At 36.2% G+C, this 17,739-nt stretch overlaps 1 protein-coding gene across 3 annotated transcripts; it reads left to right on the forward strand.

Moving 5' to 3' along the window:
• The first annotated feature begins 336 nt into the window (after positions 1-336).
• ccdc172 (coiled-coil domain containing 172) lies at positions 337-16,482 on the forward strand. 3 transcript variants are annotated; one of them, XM_067610642.1, is made up of 8 exons: positions 343-771; positions 1,006-1,091; positions 3,290-3,406; positions 4,531-4,696; positions 5,955-6,056; positions 7,234-7,336; positions 16,015-16,102; positions 16,316-16,482. In XM_067610642.1, the coding sequence occupies exons 1-8, from the start codon at positions 693-695 to the stop codon at positions 16,349-16,351; spliced, it is 777 nt and encodes a 258-aa protein (XP_067466743.1). In that variant the 5' UTR covers positions 343-692; the 3' UTR covers positions 16,352-16,482. The 3 variants fall into 3 exon arrangements, with proteins under 3 accessions (XP_067466742.1, XP_067466744.1, XP_067466743.1); XM_067610641.1 differs by lacking the exons at positions 16,015-16,102; positions 16,316-16,482 and adding an exon at positions 8,367-8,746 and having other exon boundaries at positions 337-771; XM_067610643.1 differs by lacking the exon at positions 16,316-16,482 and having other exon boundaries at positions 340-771; positions 15,988-16,040.
• The last annotated feature ends 1,257 nt before the right edge of the window (positions 16,483-17,739 follow it).

The following is a 17,739-nucleotide window of genomic DNA, read 5'->3' on the forward strand; positions in this document are numbered from 1 at the left end:
TTTTACAATGCTGTATTGATACTTTTTCTTAAGTAAAGGATCTAAATACTTCTTCCACCACTCGTTATTCATTATAGATGTCTGACGATCTGGGAGCAAATGAATTATTGAAGCTCTTATGAAGAGTTATTGAACTCATTAACACAGATAATTGTCTTTTTATGTTTGATATGAGGAACAAGGATTAGCCCTTGAAACAGACCTCGAGTCATTATCTTCTTACCGACATGTTCTCTCACATGCATCTTTACCCCTTTTTCTTCTTTTTTTTAAGGAATGTGTGTTTTCTCTAATTCTTCTGTTGTGATCAAAGAAATAAGAGAAAGTAATGTTTTCTTTAATGTGGTGATGATATGTCATCCACAAATTCATACAGCATCAAAAATGTACAGTCGGCTGCATTAATTTAATAATGTAAGCTATTTTTTGACAGTTGTTTTTCACTTGTTAGGAAAAAGACTTCATCAGTTAATGTTGTAGCTCTTTCGAACTATTATCAATATATAAATAGTAACATGTAACTGTTAGCTTATGTTATAGGCTAAGCAATTACAAAGCAGACACGAACAAGTGCGTCATAGCTAACGTTAGCTTACTGAGTAACTGAGTTACAGATGAAAGTGGCTTTTAGTTACCTTTATGTAGAAGTGGTTAGCTTACTATTTTGTTTAAGTTGAGACACTAACTCCAATATGAGTTTGGACACGCTCTTTCAACAAATCCTTTTAACTGAACAACAGTTAACTGAGCAAACACAAAAATTCAAAGAAGGTGAGGATGCTTGCTTAGTGACACTAAGCTAAGTAGTAGGTTGAGCTGTAAGCTAACGCTACAAGACTAGCTAGCTACACTGCTAGCTAGCTAGGTTAGCAGAAAATGGTTAACTCACAGCTTCTGAACTCCCTGAAGTCATACTGACATAACAAATGCTGATTTATGATGGGTTGTTGTGTGTATTAGTGGGTTATATACTTATGGTTAGGCCCTATGTTGTGTATTTTACAGTTAAAGTAGCCATCATCAGATGCAATGAGAAGATCAAGGCCGCCACAGACAAGTATGAGACGACCAGCGAGGAACTGGATGTGAAGGTGAGGTTAAATTCCTTAACTTATCCAATTATCATGTCACAGTTTGTGTTTTCAACTGTATTATGTTAATTATAAATAGATTTTGTGGTTTGAGAAGTATCCATAATACAAAACACTGTGTTTTTTAACACACAATAATTAGCCTATTTGGTCAAGCTGCTTTTGAGTGCTGTTACAATGTTAATGGGTGTGTGATACAAAATGCTGCTCTGAAGTAGGTTTTAATAGAATTTAAAGTATTTTAAACGTTTTTAGTGGACCTGAGTGGATGTAGTCGGTTTCAACAGGTTTTGCCAAGTATTATTTGACTTGTTGTAATAGCAAGTTTGTAGGTTTTCATCTATTTCGGTAGATTTCATTGTAAGCTGGTGTGCACAAGTGGCGTGGCTGTTGGCTGTTTGATGGTAGATTAATTATAGAGCAATCTAATGTTTGCACAGCCTGGTACTCATTTGCATTAGTGCTGGGCAATATATAGATATTAGCCTATATCAATATTGTGATATTAGACTAGATATCGTCCTGGTTTTAAAGGCTGCATTAAAATAAAATAATGTAATTTTCTGAACTTGCCAGACTGTTCTAGCTATTCTATTATTTGCCTTTACCCACTTAATCATTAGCTATATCCACATCACAGGTGATTATTTATCAAAAATATCATTGTGTAAATATTTTGTGAAAGCACCAATAGTCATCCCTACAGTATTGTCACAATATTGATATTGAGGTATTCAGTTAAAAATATCGTGATATTTGATTTTGTCCTTATCGCCCAGCCCTAATTTTCATGGTGGCATACCATTCAGTTTGACTTTGAACTCTAGATAAGTGCTCATGTTGGATTGTTGCGCAAGGGACAGTGACGTGATATTTGAAGTAATGGTTAATATTCTCCAATATTGTTTATGGTGTTAATGGTGAAATATGTCATTTGACTGTTCATCCAATGGAGCACATTAACAAAATGAGACAATTTATCAATGTCTTTTTATATATTGTAACTGCATAAAGGTAACTCCTTTGAAAAATATAATGGAAAAAACTAAAATAATAAAAACAGGGAAACAACAACAGTGATAATAGCTTTACCTTGAAGCAGCATACAATATGAGTGGCATTGACACATGAGGTGAAGAAGTGCATATTGGCATATTGATGAGCTGATTTGCTTTATGATTTAAAACACTTAATCTCTCCCATTGGTTTGATCAACAGCGCAAAGGATCGATCGCGAGTGCCACTGTAAAATCAATGGCTAATTTCCACCGGATAACATTAGTGAAACCTTTTAGCATGTGTGAGATATGATGTCGAAGGCAGGCTCGTTGACATTTCAGAAATATTGCCAACATCTTCCTGTGCTTGTAAAAGTGCACATCAGATCAAAAGAGCAAATTACTAGGGCCAAATTAGAACAGTTGCTTAACACAACACTGTGTCTGTCTCAGTATTATCTGCCTGAAAACAAATGACAGAGAAACCTTTTTTGACCTTTTAGAATGAAACTGTGTACATTTTACAGATATGCAGGCTGTGTACAGCACAGGGGATTTATAGCCTATATGATGTAATGTCTTACCATTTATAAAAGCTGTCTTAAGATAATTACAGTGCTTACAAAACTGGGAAGCTGATTGTGCCCGTTGAAAATGAACCGCACTCCTCCACTACCATGTGAGAAACAATGAACTCACTTGCTCCTTGACAGCTCAAGTAACAGACTTGAAAATTGTACCTTAAGTCATGCCTGAGGCAACTTTGAAGAGCTTTCTCCATGAATTTGCCTTCTTATATACTGTAATTTGGCTGTAATTATACACTGTAATTTCCTTTCTTTTGTGGTGTGCGGTATGATCACACAGGATGAAGAGGCAATAGGAAGTAAATAAGAAAAGTTTGAAAGTGAATGATATATATAGATGTGTTGAAAAAGAAATCCAGACAAACAGGTTTTTAATAGTAGTTAGAGAGTTTTATGTAATTTATCTTTATTTATTATGTGCAGTAGCCTACATATAATGATTGCGCCAGCTCTCCATCTTCTCCATCAGAACTTTCATCCCATCTCATTCCTCCTCCTCTGGGATCAGTATCGTATCTCTCACATGTAACGCGTCAGTAATGCATCTCCTTCTCTGTACATCTGTCTGTCAGATCGTGTATCTTAACTTACCGCTCATTTATTTGTGCTCCAGGCTCAGCGGTTGTCCGCAATGAAGCTGCAGCGTGATTTGATGAAGAAATGTGAAGACCAGATGTCGAAGCAAATTGAGGAGCTGCTCTGTCAGAAGAGCCAACTCGAGGAGCAGCTAGTCGGTTGAACCCTGAATCAGTATTTACATCACATATCATACTGGTTATGTGTAATAGTCTAAACTTCGTAGACTGTATTAGGGGTGTGCCTGAATACAAATACGTTATTCGGCAAAGCACAAATAGTGAGGTTTTTTTTTATTTATTTGTTTCATACAAATATTTTTAAAATTATTTGTTTTTGGGAAGAAAAAAACAAAACAACCCTAACCCTAATCACTTTAATTTTCATCTTTAATTTTCTAAAATTGTAAAGGTAATAAAAACAAAAACAGGATTTTTAAGCCTATTTCCACTTTTATTTGAATACAAATACAAATACAAATCATTTTTGCTGCCTCAACAAATACAGATACAAATACAAATACTGGGCTCTCTGCACATCCCTAGACTGTATACTGTACATGTTTACACAGGTTAAAATTGTATGTCTGAACAGCAGCTTTTTTTACTCCAACTGTGCAGTTTTTATCGCATTATAGAGATTTCCAGACACATTTTTTAATGTCTATCAAAAACAAACTGTATGTCATGTCATAGTCAATAAATCTGTTAATTTTTTTTTTTTTTAATTTAAAGATCAGTTATTCTAGAAAATGTCAAAAACAAGTGTCCATCTGAATTTCCCAGGTTGAAATCTCTTAAATGCCTTTGCCGACCAACAGTCAAAAGCCAACTTAAATTAGGTTTAAAATGACATAAAAAACCCCAGAAAACAGCATATTCTTGCCTTTGAAACCAATTAATAGCAAAAATGAATAGGCACATAACAAAAAAGCAAATTTTAATCTCAAGGGATTCACTCATTGATCATATTATAAGCCCCCACAACCCAAAGTTGCTTCCCTTCCTCTCTGATTATGTTTTGAAACACAATGGTGCATAATAAAGCACAGTGAGCACTATAGCGAGGTAGGAAAGGACAAAAACCCACCGAAATCTGAAACATTGCACAAATCTTTGTTAATACTGTAATCCATTGCCTTAGAGATAAAGATTAGGTTAAAACTGTATTATTGATATGAATAATAGTAGTAGTAATAGCAGTAGTTGTAGCATTAGAGGCTGTTGTGTTAGTATTATTGTTGGGAGTATTCACCATCGGTCTGTCTATTCATATCAGGCCGAGATAAAGAAGGAGTCTAAAGAAGAACAGGAAAACTTCCTTCAGGAGATCTCACGGTTCAACAGTGACTTCAGTCTCCGAGGAAACAGAGAGACAGTGTTCGAGAGCCAAACACACACTGAGATCCTGAACCTGGAGAAGGAGGTGGAGTCATTATACAAAGGTCATAAAAGACTATTTATTGTCGTGTTGTCACAGTAGACAGATGTTATATAATGCAGATGTGGCTGCTCATTTTTAAAATTATTGGTTATTTCTTTGGTGTATTATATAGCATTACGTAGATGAAGTAAGCGGTAATAAGTAGAACTGTTTTTATGATGGTCCCAGACATGCTGACACAGAGATGAAATAGAGAGTTTGATTTCAGAAAGCGTCTGGTTCTGATTTACAGAATGTGGATATAGACTGAATGTAAAACTGAGATGAAGATCAATACTGACATTCATTACAGGTTTTGGAAAGAAAACATTTTATCATATTGGAAAAATACTAAAAAAAAATATTCAAAATCTAAAATCATGTTTAAATAGCATCCATCTGGAGTCTTTAATAAGCTAAAATAAATCATAAAAATGTGCACAAAGTCTGGCATGAACTTAAAGAAAAAGATTTGGGGTTGAAGACTTGTTGAAGACTTATAAATAAACTAACTGACTAATATCAGTTTCCCAGACACTTAAATGTAGCTGTGTATTAAACTCAGTAGAGATTGTCTTGATTTACTTTGTGTCCTTGCAAACTTGAGGTGTAAAGTTCCTCATTTGATTATGAGATTAAAATTCTGTGCAGCTCAGGCTCCTCCACTGCACTAACGAGACATCACCACTAATGTATGTGTGTGGTAAAATAATTAATGATGAAAGTAAAAAAAAATATCAAAAACTTAAGGTTTTTAGACATACTGAATGTCTCGCCAAAGAAAAGTTTAGATTTTTAAAATAAAATGCAGTTTGAAGACTTCTTAAAGGCAAACTTAGGAAAAGAACAAGACATTAGAAAGTGTATTTGTAAACAACATTTGTTATGTGGTGAGTATTTGTAAAGAAATTACATTATTAATGGTTTATAGAAGAGCAGTTTATTGTATTTTTTAAGCCTAGCAACTTTTAATGAAAAATTTTGATGTAATTGTAATGTTTTTTTCATTACTTTGCGATCAACGACTTCACTTTGATCCTCTATATGTCCTGTACATATGGCAGAATTGACAATATAGTTGACTTTGACTTGGGAACTCTAGTCTCTGATTGTTTGTACAGATATGTGTGTATTCAAAAATGCCCACATTGCACCTTTGAAAAAAATGTTCCTTCACTGAGCAGTGCCAGTATAAATGTACTACATAGTTCAGGCCAACAGGTGATTATTACACCATGATTCTTGATGCCTAACTTGTTCTTGTCCTCCTCAATAATCAGAGATGGAGCTCATGAGCCAGAAGAACAGTCACATGAGCTCCATGCAGGAGGAGAAGAGAGCACTGCAGCTCCAGTTGCAAGACCTACAAAACATCTGGAAAGGTAAAAAGTTGACTTCATGTCTGATAAATGCAGATCTGAAGGAGCACATGCAAAACTGCCACGCTTTTTACATCACCAACTCACTGTTGACTGAGGATTTTTTGGGATGGTTGCACTGTAAATTCCTCCAACAGGCCAATGTTTGTCATTTTTGGATTTCTTTTGCTGTAATACTAGTTTTATAAGCCGCCTTTGTGATGCAGATTTTTTTGTTCCAAATCCATTTACACTGCCTGCAGCGAGCCATCAGTTTTCCAACGTCTTCTGTTTGAAGACAATCAGAGCTGTTCATGCATCTCTGAAATAAAGACCAGTCTTCTAAAAACCTACCTGAAGCCAAGCAAACTCTATGTTGAAAATTCAACCAAGCTGCCAAAGAGGTTGTATCTTGATCCCAGATGTTGAACATAAAGTATGTATGATCATTTCTGGCTTCATGACTACTATAGGTTAGAAGACAGCTCACTGATGATGTGAAAAATGTTTTTAATTAGTGTTAAAAGGTAACACACACTTAGGCCACGTTAGCACATTTAAAAAATGCAAGAAACTACACTGGTGTACAGGTAGTGTTTAAAAGATGATATACTATCCAGGAAGTCCCATTTGAGTCATAAATCCATGAGTTTAAAGGCTTATCAGAGTCCAAATCACTGCACAGTGAGTTTATAATACTATGAGACAGTATTTTACAATTCTAGAAAGTTATCACAACAATCATTTTATCGTCTGTCTTGAGAACTGCGAGGAAAACGAGAGATTACACTGAATACAAGTTACAAAATACTCTACTAGGAATGTGTACTTGTACCTATTTGATTGATCAATGGATGATTGGAAAAAAGTTGAGCCGGGTTCATCTTTTTTGTCAATTGTACAATTTTTTGCCCTCTCTGTCAGGACCAACACTGTACCAACGTAGTGGTCTCATTGAAATGAATAGGGAGTTTTTTAATGCAGTCATAATGTTGGTCTGAATGCAGCTCTGTACAGTAAGCACCTTGTTCAAGAACATCTCTACGGTGACGGTGGTGGTGGAGAAGATTTTACTGTACTCCATCCTATTTCTGTTTTTTTTTTCTATCCCAGCATATGTCTGAACAATGCACCTACAGTGTGTGTCTGTCTTGTTTCGAGGGAAATCATTTTGTGTTTGATTTATTACTCTTGACTACAGACTTGGACGGGCAGCTGAGTGAAGCCGAAGCAATGACAGAATCTCTGAGAGCAGAGAGCCTGTTTGTCAGTCAGAAACCTCTCACTGACAGCACCTGTCTACGGTGAGTGATTATCAACCGTCTGGATGCTGAGGAGGATTTATATATTTGGACACACAGACACAGTATACTCTGATTTACTCCTAATTACATTATGTCACAAATATAATCCTAATAAAACACAAAAGAATTAACAGTAAATGCTGCGGGGGAAATAAAAGCAAACAAAACACAAAGGAGCTGTAAGCTATTTAGCAGCTCACAAAAAATGTTTTTTATTTCTCTAAGGCTTTTTTTTTTTTCAAGCTTTCTGATATTATAAATATTCCTTGCTGAGTAGCTGTGATGTTTAATTAGTTGAGTGTTTTGTGTTTTGTGAAGGCTGCCAGAGGGACAGTTTACAAAAGTACAACCGCTCTCCTCTCCTCACCACAGGCCTCGTGCATAAACCACACGTACGCACAAAAACCATGCATGCATACGCCGTTTCCTGCACATAAACTGGTATTTACAAAAATGTGCACACCTCACGCAGTCTTAAAACCAGCTGACACATGATTTGAGAGTGATGTGACAATCAAAGGTACATTTATTAAAGTAACATTGATTAGTTACTTTTGTGTAATTAATTTTATGTATGTATGCTGTTAATATACTTTTATTTCATCCTTACTTGTGTCAAGCCTTGTATAGTCAGTTTAGATACGAGCGCTACAAACTAATCATTGATTACATTTCTGAGATATCACCGCCGCCGACGGTTTACAGGTCCGTATGATTAATTAATAACATGGACTGTGTAAAGAGCCGCACAGCCGCACGTGATGACAGCTGTTCTGGCTGTTGGAAGACCTCACAATTGGTGAAACTGCACGTCTTCTTTCCCATTCGTTTCATTGCACGTGCGCCCAGTTCCTCAATGACTGAGATTTATAGAACAGAAGCACGCATTCGCACAGTTGTATAAATCTGACGAAAGGAATATTTACATATTTCATATGCAAATAGTCATGAATCTACACAGAGTTTTATGCACGTGGCCCCAGGACTCAGGAGTAGCACCGATAGTTGGTCTCTCTTGTGATGCACTTAGGAAAAGGACAGAAGAAAGAATCACACCGTTGACATCACAATACAATGCAGCGTTCTGCAAGCTCCCGTTTGACAGAATGTGTTATTTACAAGAAGTAGAACTGAATCATACTGTGAGAAGTGCTGAATAAACCGATAGGCTCAGCTCTCTCGTCTGTGTTTCTCTCTCTGTGTATTCTGCTGGCTGGAGTCCAGATCTAGAAGTGTAAATAACAGAGCATTAAGACCATTTTGCTTAATTAAGGCTTTGATCTGCAGTGTATTTCATTCAGTCAACAAGTGGGGGGAAAAAAAGAAAAGGAGGCTAATGTGATTGATGCAGGGAGGTTTGTAAGGCAAAATGAATGAGAGGCGGAGAGTTAAAGATTTACACTGGATGTTTATCAGCAGACTTACCAACAAATAAATACAGTTTGGTTTTAGGAGAGTTATCCATTATACTTTAACTGGGAAAAAAAATCATACAGCACACAGAGAAAGTCCTTCTACCAGTCAGGTCAGCAACCTTCAGCGTACAAAGAGCCCGTTTCCCACCAAATAAAACCCACCTGGAGCCGTAAAATCTGTTTGATCCCTAAAATAACAATTACACCACTTATAGTTACATTACACTTATGAGTGAATATCTAATTAGGGGTACATATTTCGCATAAACAAAAACGTACAATACAATTTTCTCAATAGAACAATCAGTGGTTTCAGTTAAAATATTCATTCATTCAGCATTAACAACTTTTTTGATATTTTAAGGGAAAACATATTTTTGCTAGTTAGTTTGTCGACTATGTTATGGACAACCTGTACGCCATTACAGACTGACTAAATGCTTTAGTTTAGGTAACACACATTTCTAGGAGTTCTTGTGTCTATTCTGCCATATGTACAATGATTTTTTTAAAGTTTTTTTTAAGAATATAATATTTTGCAGATATAATAGTGATACGCTCAGCACTGTCATTAAGGTCAGGAGTATTTTTAATCATAAATCTGCTTTACAGGTCATTAAGATAGTTTTAAGATATGTTATGCAAAACTCCAACCTGTGTGGGTGTACGATGTACCTCAATGATCAGATGATCAGAAGCAGCATGTTAAAAAATCAGGTGTAACATAAACAGGTGAACCATTCTCGTCAACAGTAAAAGCAAATAAATCTGTCCATGAAGCATTAAAAGTTCTATTTTCATCAGAAATCTTTCTTTTTTTGGATTTTTCCATCGTTAGCTTACCGGGAGTAGACCGCTCAAAAAATGCACTTGCTTGTTGCCCGGCAACGGCCTGGCAGGTGACGTATATTTTGATCGACAAAATATTAAAACAAGTTTTATTTTTATATTACAAGATCACCTAACTCTCCAAAATATCAACCATTACATTAAAATAAACTAACTAAATAAAATAAAATAAATTAATATTAAATAGCCATTATTTATTGATGTTTTGTTTCAAAGCCACAGGGAGCCAGGGCAGAGGATTGATAGAGCCGCGGGTTGCCGACCCCCGCCTTATACCATTAACTGAGTTTATATATTATATATGTAATATCTTTCAAAGTATGATTATACATACAATACATGTTTTCTATTAAACATGTATTTTCCATCATAATGTTACTAATAACAGCAGCATGATGTTGCCATGTAGAACACTGTATCTGCCCTAAGTCAGTACACTAATGCAGAACATCGATAATACATCAACTGCACAAGTCTTTGTAACTCACTTATCTTAGAGCTCTAGTGACGTCTTGGAGAGACATTTGAGGCACAAAAAAATAGAGAACACACAGTAGTTAACACTACTGACTTTCAGCTCACAGGAAACTTTTAAAGGGGACATAACATGCTTTTTGTGATTTTCTGTCATTTTTATACTCTTTATGATGTTAGATATTTATGTTAAATATGGTCAAAGTTCCAAAACTTGAGGTGAACATTTGTAAAAATACTCCCTGAAAGTCAAAAGTCAGGGCTTCAGCCTGCTCTGTTTGCAAAGTCACCTCTACTTCCTCTTTATAATGACATCAGATTGTTTGCACATGCCCACAAATGCTTTTGCAATATATTTTTCGCTGCAGTTTTTGGATGGGTTGTTTTTGTTGTCCACTCAGATATTTTGCATCAGATTCAGGTTTGAACATGTATGAATGTATTTGAGAAGGTTCCATTTCAAGTAAAGGACTCCTACTACTATTGTTTGTTTACGTAACTCCCAAGCTGGCCAGTTAGAACAAGGGATGTCAACTGTTAACCGTTACTCGATTAACCACCAAGAATATTTTTGACCAGTTATGCGTGTCAGTCTATAAGTTCATTTGCATACAAGGGTTGAACTTGTTACTTCACGTTGTTCATGTGCCAATTTTGGCACCTCACAGGACTGAGAGTGAGCGCAGCCCTCAAATAAGTTTTAAAAACACATCTCACACAGAGTCTCCGATACTGACACTGATCCATTTTACCAGCCTGCACGGTGTCTAGCAGCTAGTTAGCATGGCTAGCATTGTTAGCATAGCCGTGCTGTGTTGTATATAGCCCATAGACTGTGTAGCTGCAATGTCTCTGGTTTAACAGCATCATTTTGGGCAGGTGTCAGGTGTGTTCATGGTGTTTGTGTGTTTGTGAAAGACTTCATGGCTAAAGCCACACAGCTGACGGACTGTTAGCCTAGCATGCTAATCCTACAGTCTATCTATAATAAGAACATAGCTGTTTCTTTGTTATTAGGCCATCACCCAGCTGCCAATCAGTCTGGTAGAGGGCGAGGGATTGAAAGAGCTCCTTAGGTACCTCAAGCCTCAAGAGCCACTGTGACTAAATACAATGAAAACACTTTGAAGTGAAGAAGGATGAGCTAAAAGTCAAGCTAACCAGGGCAGACAAGCTAGCTCTGACCACCAACCGCTGGTTGGCTCTCACAAGCAAAAGCTACATCACAACTTTCCTTTTAAAATTAACCGGTTAGTAACCAGTTAATGGGTGTCGGTCTATTGAAAGCAAAACTAACTGAAACTGACATCTCTAATCAGAACAGAGTGGGCTCATCGGTACACGGGCCTTTAAGAGACAAGAGGTAAAACATATTCCTTATCTCTTTAGATTTAAGCACCTAAACATAGAACAATGAACACAAATAGAGAACAACAGAAAGAACTTGTAGATACATCACCGACATTGTGTCTGCTCATCACAGTAAAATATGAATTAGTTGGAGAATATGAATTATATGTTGCCTCTATTGAAACATGACTGGTATGTGAGTACTGGTCCACCTTGTTTCTCCACAAAGAGACTTCCTTTATTTAATTAAAGACTGGAGATCAATAGTGTTCCAGGAAGGAAGGGTCATTGTTATTGCTGATGCCACCACTTTGGATAATGTCTACTCTACTGTAATTATGAATGTGAAGTGTATAACAAATGCCCGAATCTACATCCAGACTTAAGTTTTTTAATCTAGTTTTTATCAGTATTTAATTAAAAGTGCTCTCTTTAAGCCTTTTACTATGATGATTTACAAAATAGGTACATGCCATAGTACTCACCTTCACTTTTAGCAGTATGTTTTGCTCATCCTTATTTATTTATTTTCTATCTCATGCTCCCTCTTTATGTTCTTCTCGTGCCTTTTTCCACATCCCCCCTCCCTGTCCCAGCCTGGCCTTAAATCATGCATGCTGCTAGCATGTCTTGTTCATCCATCAGCCTCATTAAACATACTAGGTCCTTCGTTACCCCCCCTCCCTTACCCCCCGGGCTTATTAGCTTCAGGAAGTGCTGAGGATGTGGCTTTCGAAGAGAGAGCGCCCCTCTCACTCATTCTTATGATCATCCATTCTGAATTGAAACCATCAATCCTGTCTTCAACCACTGCAGCGTCTCTTTAAAACGCATATTTAACTCTCCTCTTATTGATTGTTGGAAATTGAATGCATGTCAATTTGAATGAGTGCTACAGTCATTTAAAAAGTGTTCAGTGTGCAAAACAGGGCGGCTGCCAGTGAGGATCGTTCACTGTCACAATGGGATGATACCTTTAATAAAGTAGTCAGTAAATGATGATCTAGTAGTTGTGTGTATTATTTGATGTGGAGGATTTTCTTCATTGACATATTACTGCTACATTACTTGTGAAGGCTCTCTTAAAGATGCCATTACTTTGCAGAAATCTAATATAAAGCTGCAGAACCCAACGATTACCAAAATGTCAAACCCGAGTGTCTCACTGCAAGAGACGTCATTCTGCTGATTGAAAAATCTGATTTGTAAGTTTCGTCGAACAGTGTAAAGTTTAAGACACTGCTGTGAAAATGCAATTTCACCTCTGTTGTTTTATTGTTTCATTAACTTCCAATAAAAGAAAGATAGAGGAAGCTTCTCATAGATTCATGTGTAATGTTGTATAAAACCTTCAAACATCTGCTAGAACACTTAAATCACAGCTAGTGGATCAGGTAGCTTCAATAACAAAAAAGTCAAATGCTTTTTTCCAGAAACACACTGAACTTAGCAATTCAATTTTATTTAATTATAATGTCAAATATTTCCTTTGCCACCATAAGAGCAGACTTTTTTTTAAGACAGAAGTTGATTGTCGTAGTCTAAAACAAAAGAACAGAAGTCTCTTTTGTGGTGTGAGTTCATATGTCTGTTCAACTCTTAAGTGTATTTTGTCCCATCCTCTCTTTCATGGCAATATCTGACGTATATTCACGCTATCATCAGTCAAATTAAATGCCCTTGTTTTGTACTTAAAACACATGACCAACATTATTACATATTCTGAAGGAGTGATTGTGACATGAGTACTGCTTGAATATTAAGACTGTTAATAGAGATAATAACCTTTCTCCTCCATCTCTGCCTTAATTTTTCTGTGAAGTATAATAATGATGCTCTTAAAGTACCATTGCCATGTTCTGTCTGCAGTATCTGTGCATTTTCTAGAGACTGAGAATGTGATCGCATGTTATTAGTCTTTGGACACATTTCTAAACAAGCTAACATGAGGAAACTCTTCATAATGAAGATATATGTCAATCAGGGCAACAGTGTGGCTCCTTGATGTGTTTTTAATCATTTTTGGACAACAACAGAGGTCTACAGCACAGAGGAATAAGCTATATCAGGCTTTAGATACACACTTACTTATAAGTAGATAAGTTCATTGTTAGTTTTGGTCTTCATGTGAGATTTGTTGATAAGAAAAATAGAAAATAGCCAGACATGTCCTTTAAACTCCGGGTACAAACTAAGAAGTGTCCCTTAAAATGTTTAAAAGACAGCTGCAATAATCAAAGTGGTTTGGTTGTATCTGTCCCTCCTCATCTTGATTTTTCCCGGCAGTCACATACCTCAAAGCTACCAGTTGACCTTTGAGATTTGCTTCAGTCGGATGATTTCAGACTGAGACAAATTTCTAAACTTGATTTATTGCTGTCAGTCCATTCTGTGCTCAGTAATTTGTCCCTTGGGGCTTCCTGTGTACCTTCGCCCCTGCATGGCAGGGACAGAATTACCAAATACAGAATCAATGAAGTCCATATTACTGTAGTGTTGACTGTAGCTTGTTAGAGCAGGACTACACTTAACTCAGCCCATCAGTCTAGTGAACTGTTGTTGATTATCCCTGTGTATGCTGATACCCATCCCTCTGTGGCTGTGTCATTTTTCAATGGTGTCTCAAAACAAATTTGGAAACATTTTGTATTATTTGTACATGATATATTTTTTTTATTTTTCTCATTATCAACAAATCCCATGAAAAGACCAAAACCAACAATGAATTGATTTCACTAACAAGCATTGTCTGTGTATCCAAATAATGAATAAATCTGATAATAATGAATAACACTTCTAAAAGCAACAGTGCCTTTTTCTTTTTTAAATCAAATATACAGTATATTTGTGAGTCATTTTTAAATTATCTTTGTTTTCAGTGGGAACCATTGGCCTTGTGTTGAGTGCCACATACAGGATACTGAGAGATGGACTAACACATTGTTGGTTTTGGTGTTTTAATTGGAGTTGTTGAGGCTAAAAAAAATATAGAACACCAGCCTTGTTAGCAGGGTTACCCCTCAATCTGTTCAGTTACTTCTGTCATACAGTAGATGCCTCAGTAGCTAGGGTTAGGGTTAGGATTAGGGTTAGGGGTTGGGGTTAGGGTTAGGGTTAGGATTAGGGTTAGGGTTAGGGTTAGGGGTTAGGGTTAGGGTTAGGGTTAGGGGTTAGGGTTAAGGCCAGGGTTGGGGTTAGGGGTTAGGGTTAGGGGTTAGGATTAGGGTCACATATGTGCATGTCAAGTGTTCACTAAACATCACTGACCTACCACAAATCATTCCAGATATTAACTGTCAAACAACCCAATCTAACAGCTGGTATGTTGTAGAAATTGGGCTACTGTGAAAATTATAAATATTTTAGTTGAACTATTACCCTAATCCTGGATATTCCCATTATGAACGTTGTTTTCAGGAATTTCTGTAGCGTGTATACCTGCAACATATCCCGTAAGTAATCCGGCTTTTGGCAAAATCTGTTTATTAGGACCATGTGAAAGCTTTCACCCAACTATTAATTAATTAGGTTATATTTCTGTTCTGTGTCTTATGTTCTCTGTCATTAGTGTTAAACGTTGTCAGCTATTTTTTATGTAGTCTTAGTCATGTGTCAAATGTCGTTATTCATTTTTATCATATTTAGTTTACATTACCCCGTTTTAGTTGACTAAAAATCTGGGCATTGTAGTCTTATTTTAGAAGAAACTTTAACTATTTTAGTTTTATTCAATGAAAACTGTTGACATTTTAGTCATTTTTAGCTGTGAGATTACAGTGAACATTTCAGTCAGTCTAGTCCAGCCAGAACCATCATTTTTTGTCATTTTAGTCACTACCAAGATGTTACCTACCTCAGTTTCTTTGTTGTGAGCCTTAATGTGTCCTTTCAGGTTTGTAGTATTCTTAACTGCTATTTTATAGCCACATTGCTTCCCTTCTGAGAAAGCAATGCATTTGTTTGTTTGTTTTTTTCTCAGCCTCATTGTAACGCAAATGGGCCCAAATATCAGCTTGTTTCTTTCCTCCACGCCCTGTTGTTGTCACTGTTAACGTTCATGGTGCTGGTGTAGTCCTGATACGGCACATTCAGCACAGGATACGAAACTGCTGCAAATGCCAACCAGTGAAAAGGATGTTTGGATTGTAATTTAGGGAAAAAAAACAGTCTATAATATTCCGTGCCCTCTTTTTTGTCATTTTAGTCTTTTTTCATCAACAATATTGCATGTTGGTATAGTCACAGTCATCTTGTCTTAGTTATGGAAAAAAATTACCCCTGTCTGTCACTATCAGCATGAATATCAAATGGTTTTTGTTTAGGTTTAGGTTTTTACTTTAGCTCATTTAGTTAAGTGTATTTTCTCAGCGATAAAACACAAAAGCAAGGTAACACCAAATAAAGTGATACAAACACAATAAAAGAAGAAACAAACTTTATTTTCACGGGTAAGAAACAACATAAACAAGTTCAAACTGAATATATAGAGCTGAAAATTGCTGAAGCTTCTCTTTACAAATTGTCCTTTCATAAGTTTTTTTCCGCCCTCCGCTCTGTCAGTAGCTGACACAGGTTTCATTTGTTTACCAGGCTGAAGGAGGAGCTGGAGATGCATAAAGAAGGAAAGCAGGAGCTTCTGCGAGAGGCACTCAGCTCAGAATTACAGCTCTTGCAGTCAGTAAGTTAGATATAACACACTCATTCATATAAAACAAGCCAGCACAGATAAATACTATATTTATGAGTTACTGTGAGATGTAGCACATCTTCTTTGTCATTTTCAAAATTGTATTTGAGAGTAAGGAAGTTCATGTCTCTATTCATCCTCATTCTTAGTGTGTTCTTTGTCGACTTGAATTCATCTTTGTCTTTTCTGTATTTTTATTTGTAGAAGCTGGACGGCAGCCAGAGTAGTGAGCAGCATTAAGGATTTGCACAATGATGACACAGGAAGGTGACATTGGTTCACTGTCAGTCTCTTTTGTTCAAAAATAAACATGTTGATGAATAGACAGGAGGGAACATACGTACAGACAGACACTCTAAACTACATGTGTTGTACATATATTATTCATCCCTGGATCTTTGTTCAGATTGTTTGTTCTTTATTATTTACTTTGAACATTTACATAAAAAGAGCAGATTCCTTTCTGTGTGTTACCTTGCCTTTATTAAAATGCTACAGTTTAGTGATGTACAGGAACTTGTTACTGGAGGGAAGTTGAAAGTTATTTATTTCTAAACTAAACTTCTTTTTTTTAAAACTTTGTTCGTTTTTTCTCAAGACTAAAAACATTGTAGGTATAGGTCCTCCTATAATATGTAATATATGTTTCAATGTGAAATATATCTATTTTTTAACATTTAATTCACGTGCACATAACAACTAAACACACACATACATAGTGGACAAAACAACATGTAATGCTTGTAATTCTCTGTCTGTCTCTGTATGTGTGTCTCAGTGTGACATTAATCCACAGTTACTGCTGGTATGTGCAGTAAAGGCCTCCAAAAACATGATTACATACTGCCCTCTAGTGTACAAAGACTGGGACTGCTATAATAGAGGCTGTTGAATCAAAACAGAGATCAATTTTAGTATGTGAACAACATGAAAAGTTTTAAAATGAATTAGTATTCTATGATTGTTGAAAGCAAATATACATTTAATTTCTGATGTGGTTTAATTCAGTCACTGATACTGAGTTTTGTACTTTTAATAAAACTTACAGTGAAAACAGACTGTTCATCATCACATGTTATATTTTAGATTCATATTTTGATCATCTGTAAAGTACTGTCTGTATAATACATATGCATATACTTTGTGTAAATTATTCACTGTACACTTACTTCTAAAATCCATGGACAATCATGCACCTGACTACCTTAGCAATATAAACCTGACTTGCACTAATGTACAGTGTTCTATAGCTTATTAACATCATTGAACAGTATCTACCCGGCAAATAGTATATTATAGTTATGGTTATATCTTTAGTTTCCATTCCATTACTGGCTGCTGTAACACTAATTTCTATTTGGAATTAATTAAAAATGTAAAAAGTCCCTATTATATAGTATCTATCTATCTATCTATCTATCTAGTGACAAATCCGGTTTTAGGTTTTCCACCAGATTTTGGAATCTGGCTTCAGGGATTTGCTCCCATTCAGCCACAAGAGCATTAGTGACAACATCCAAAACAGATGTTGGGTGATCAGGCCTGGCTCACAGTTGGCGTGCCAGTTCATCTCAAAGGTGTTGGATGTGGTTGAGGTCAGGGGTCTGTGCAGGCCAGTCAAGTTCTTC

This window comes from Thunnus thynnus, chromosome 14 (assembly GCF_963924715.1).
Source record: "Thunnus thynnus chromosome 14, fThuThy2.1, whole genome shotgun sequence".
Taxonomy (NCBI): domain Eukaryota; kingdom Metazoa; phylum Chordata; class Actinopteri; order Scombriformes; family Scombridae; genus Thunnus; species Thunnus thynnus.

Excerpts from the sequence above, each read along its gene's own strand:
- ccdc172 (XM_067610641.1), top strand. The coding sequence starts at position 693 with ATGAGTTTGGACACGCTCTTTCAACAAATCCTTTTAACTGAACAACAG. Across the intron at positions 3,407-4,530 it reads GCCAACTCGAGGAGCAGCTA|GCCGAGATAAAGAAGGAGTC; the intron begins GTCGGTTGAACC and ends TATTCATATCAG. Across the intron at positions 6,057-7,233 it reads CCTACAAAACATCTGGAAAG|ACTTGGACGGGCAGCTGAGT; the intron begins GTAAAAAGTTGA and ends TCTTGACTACAG.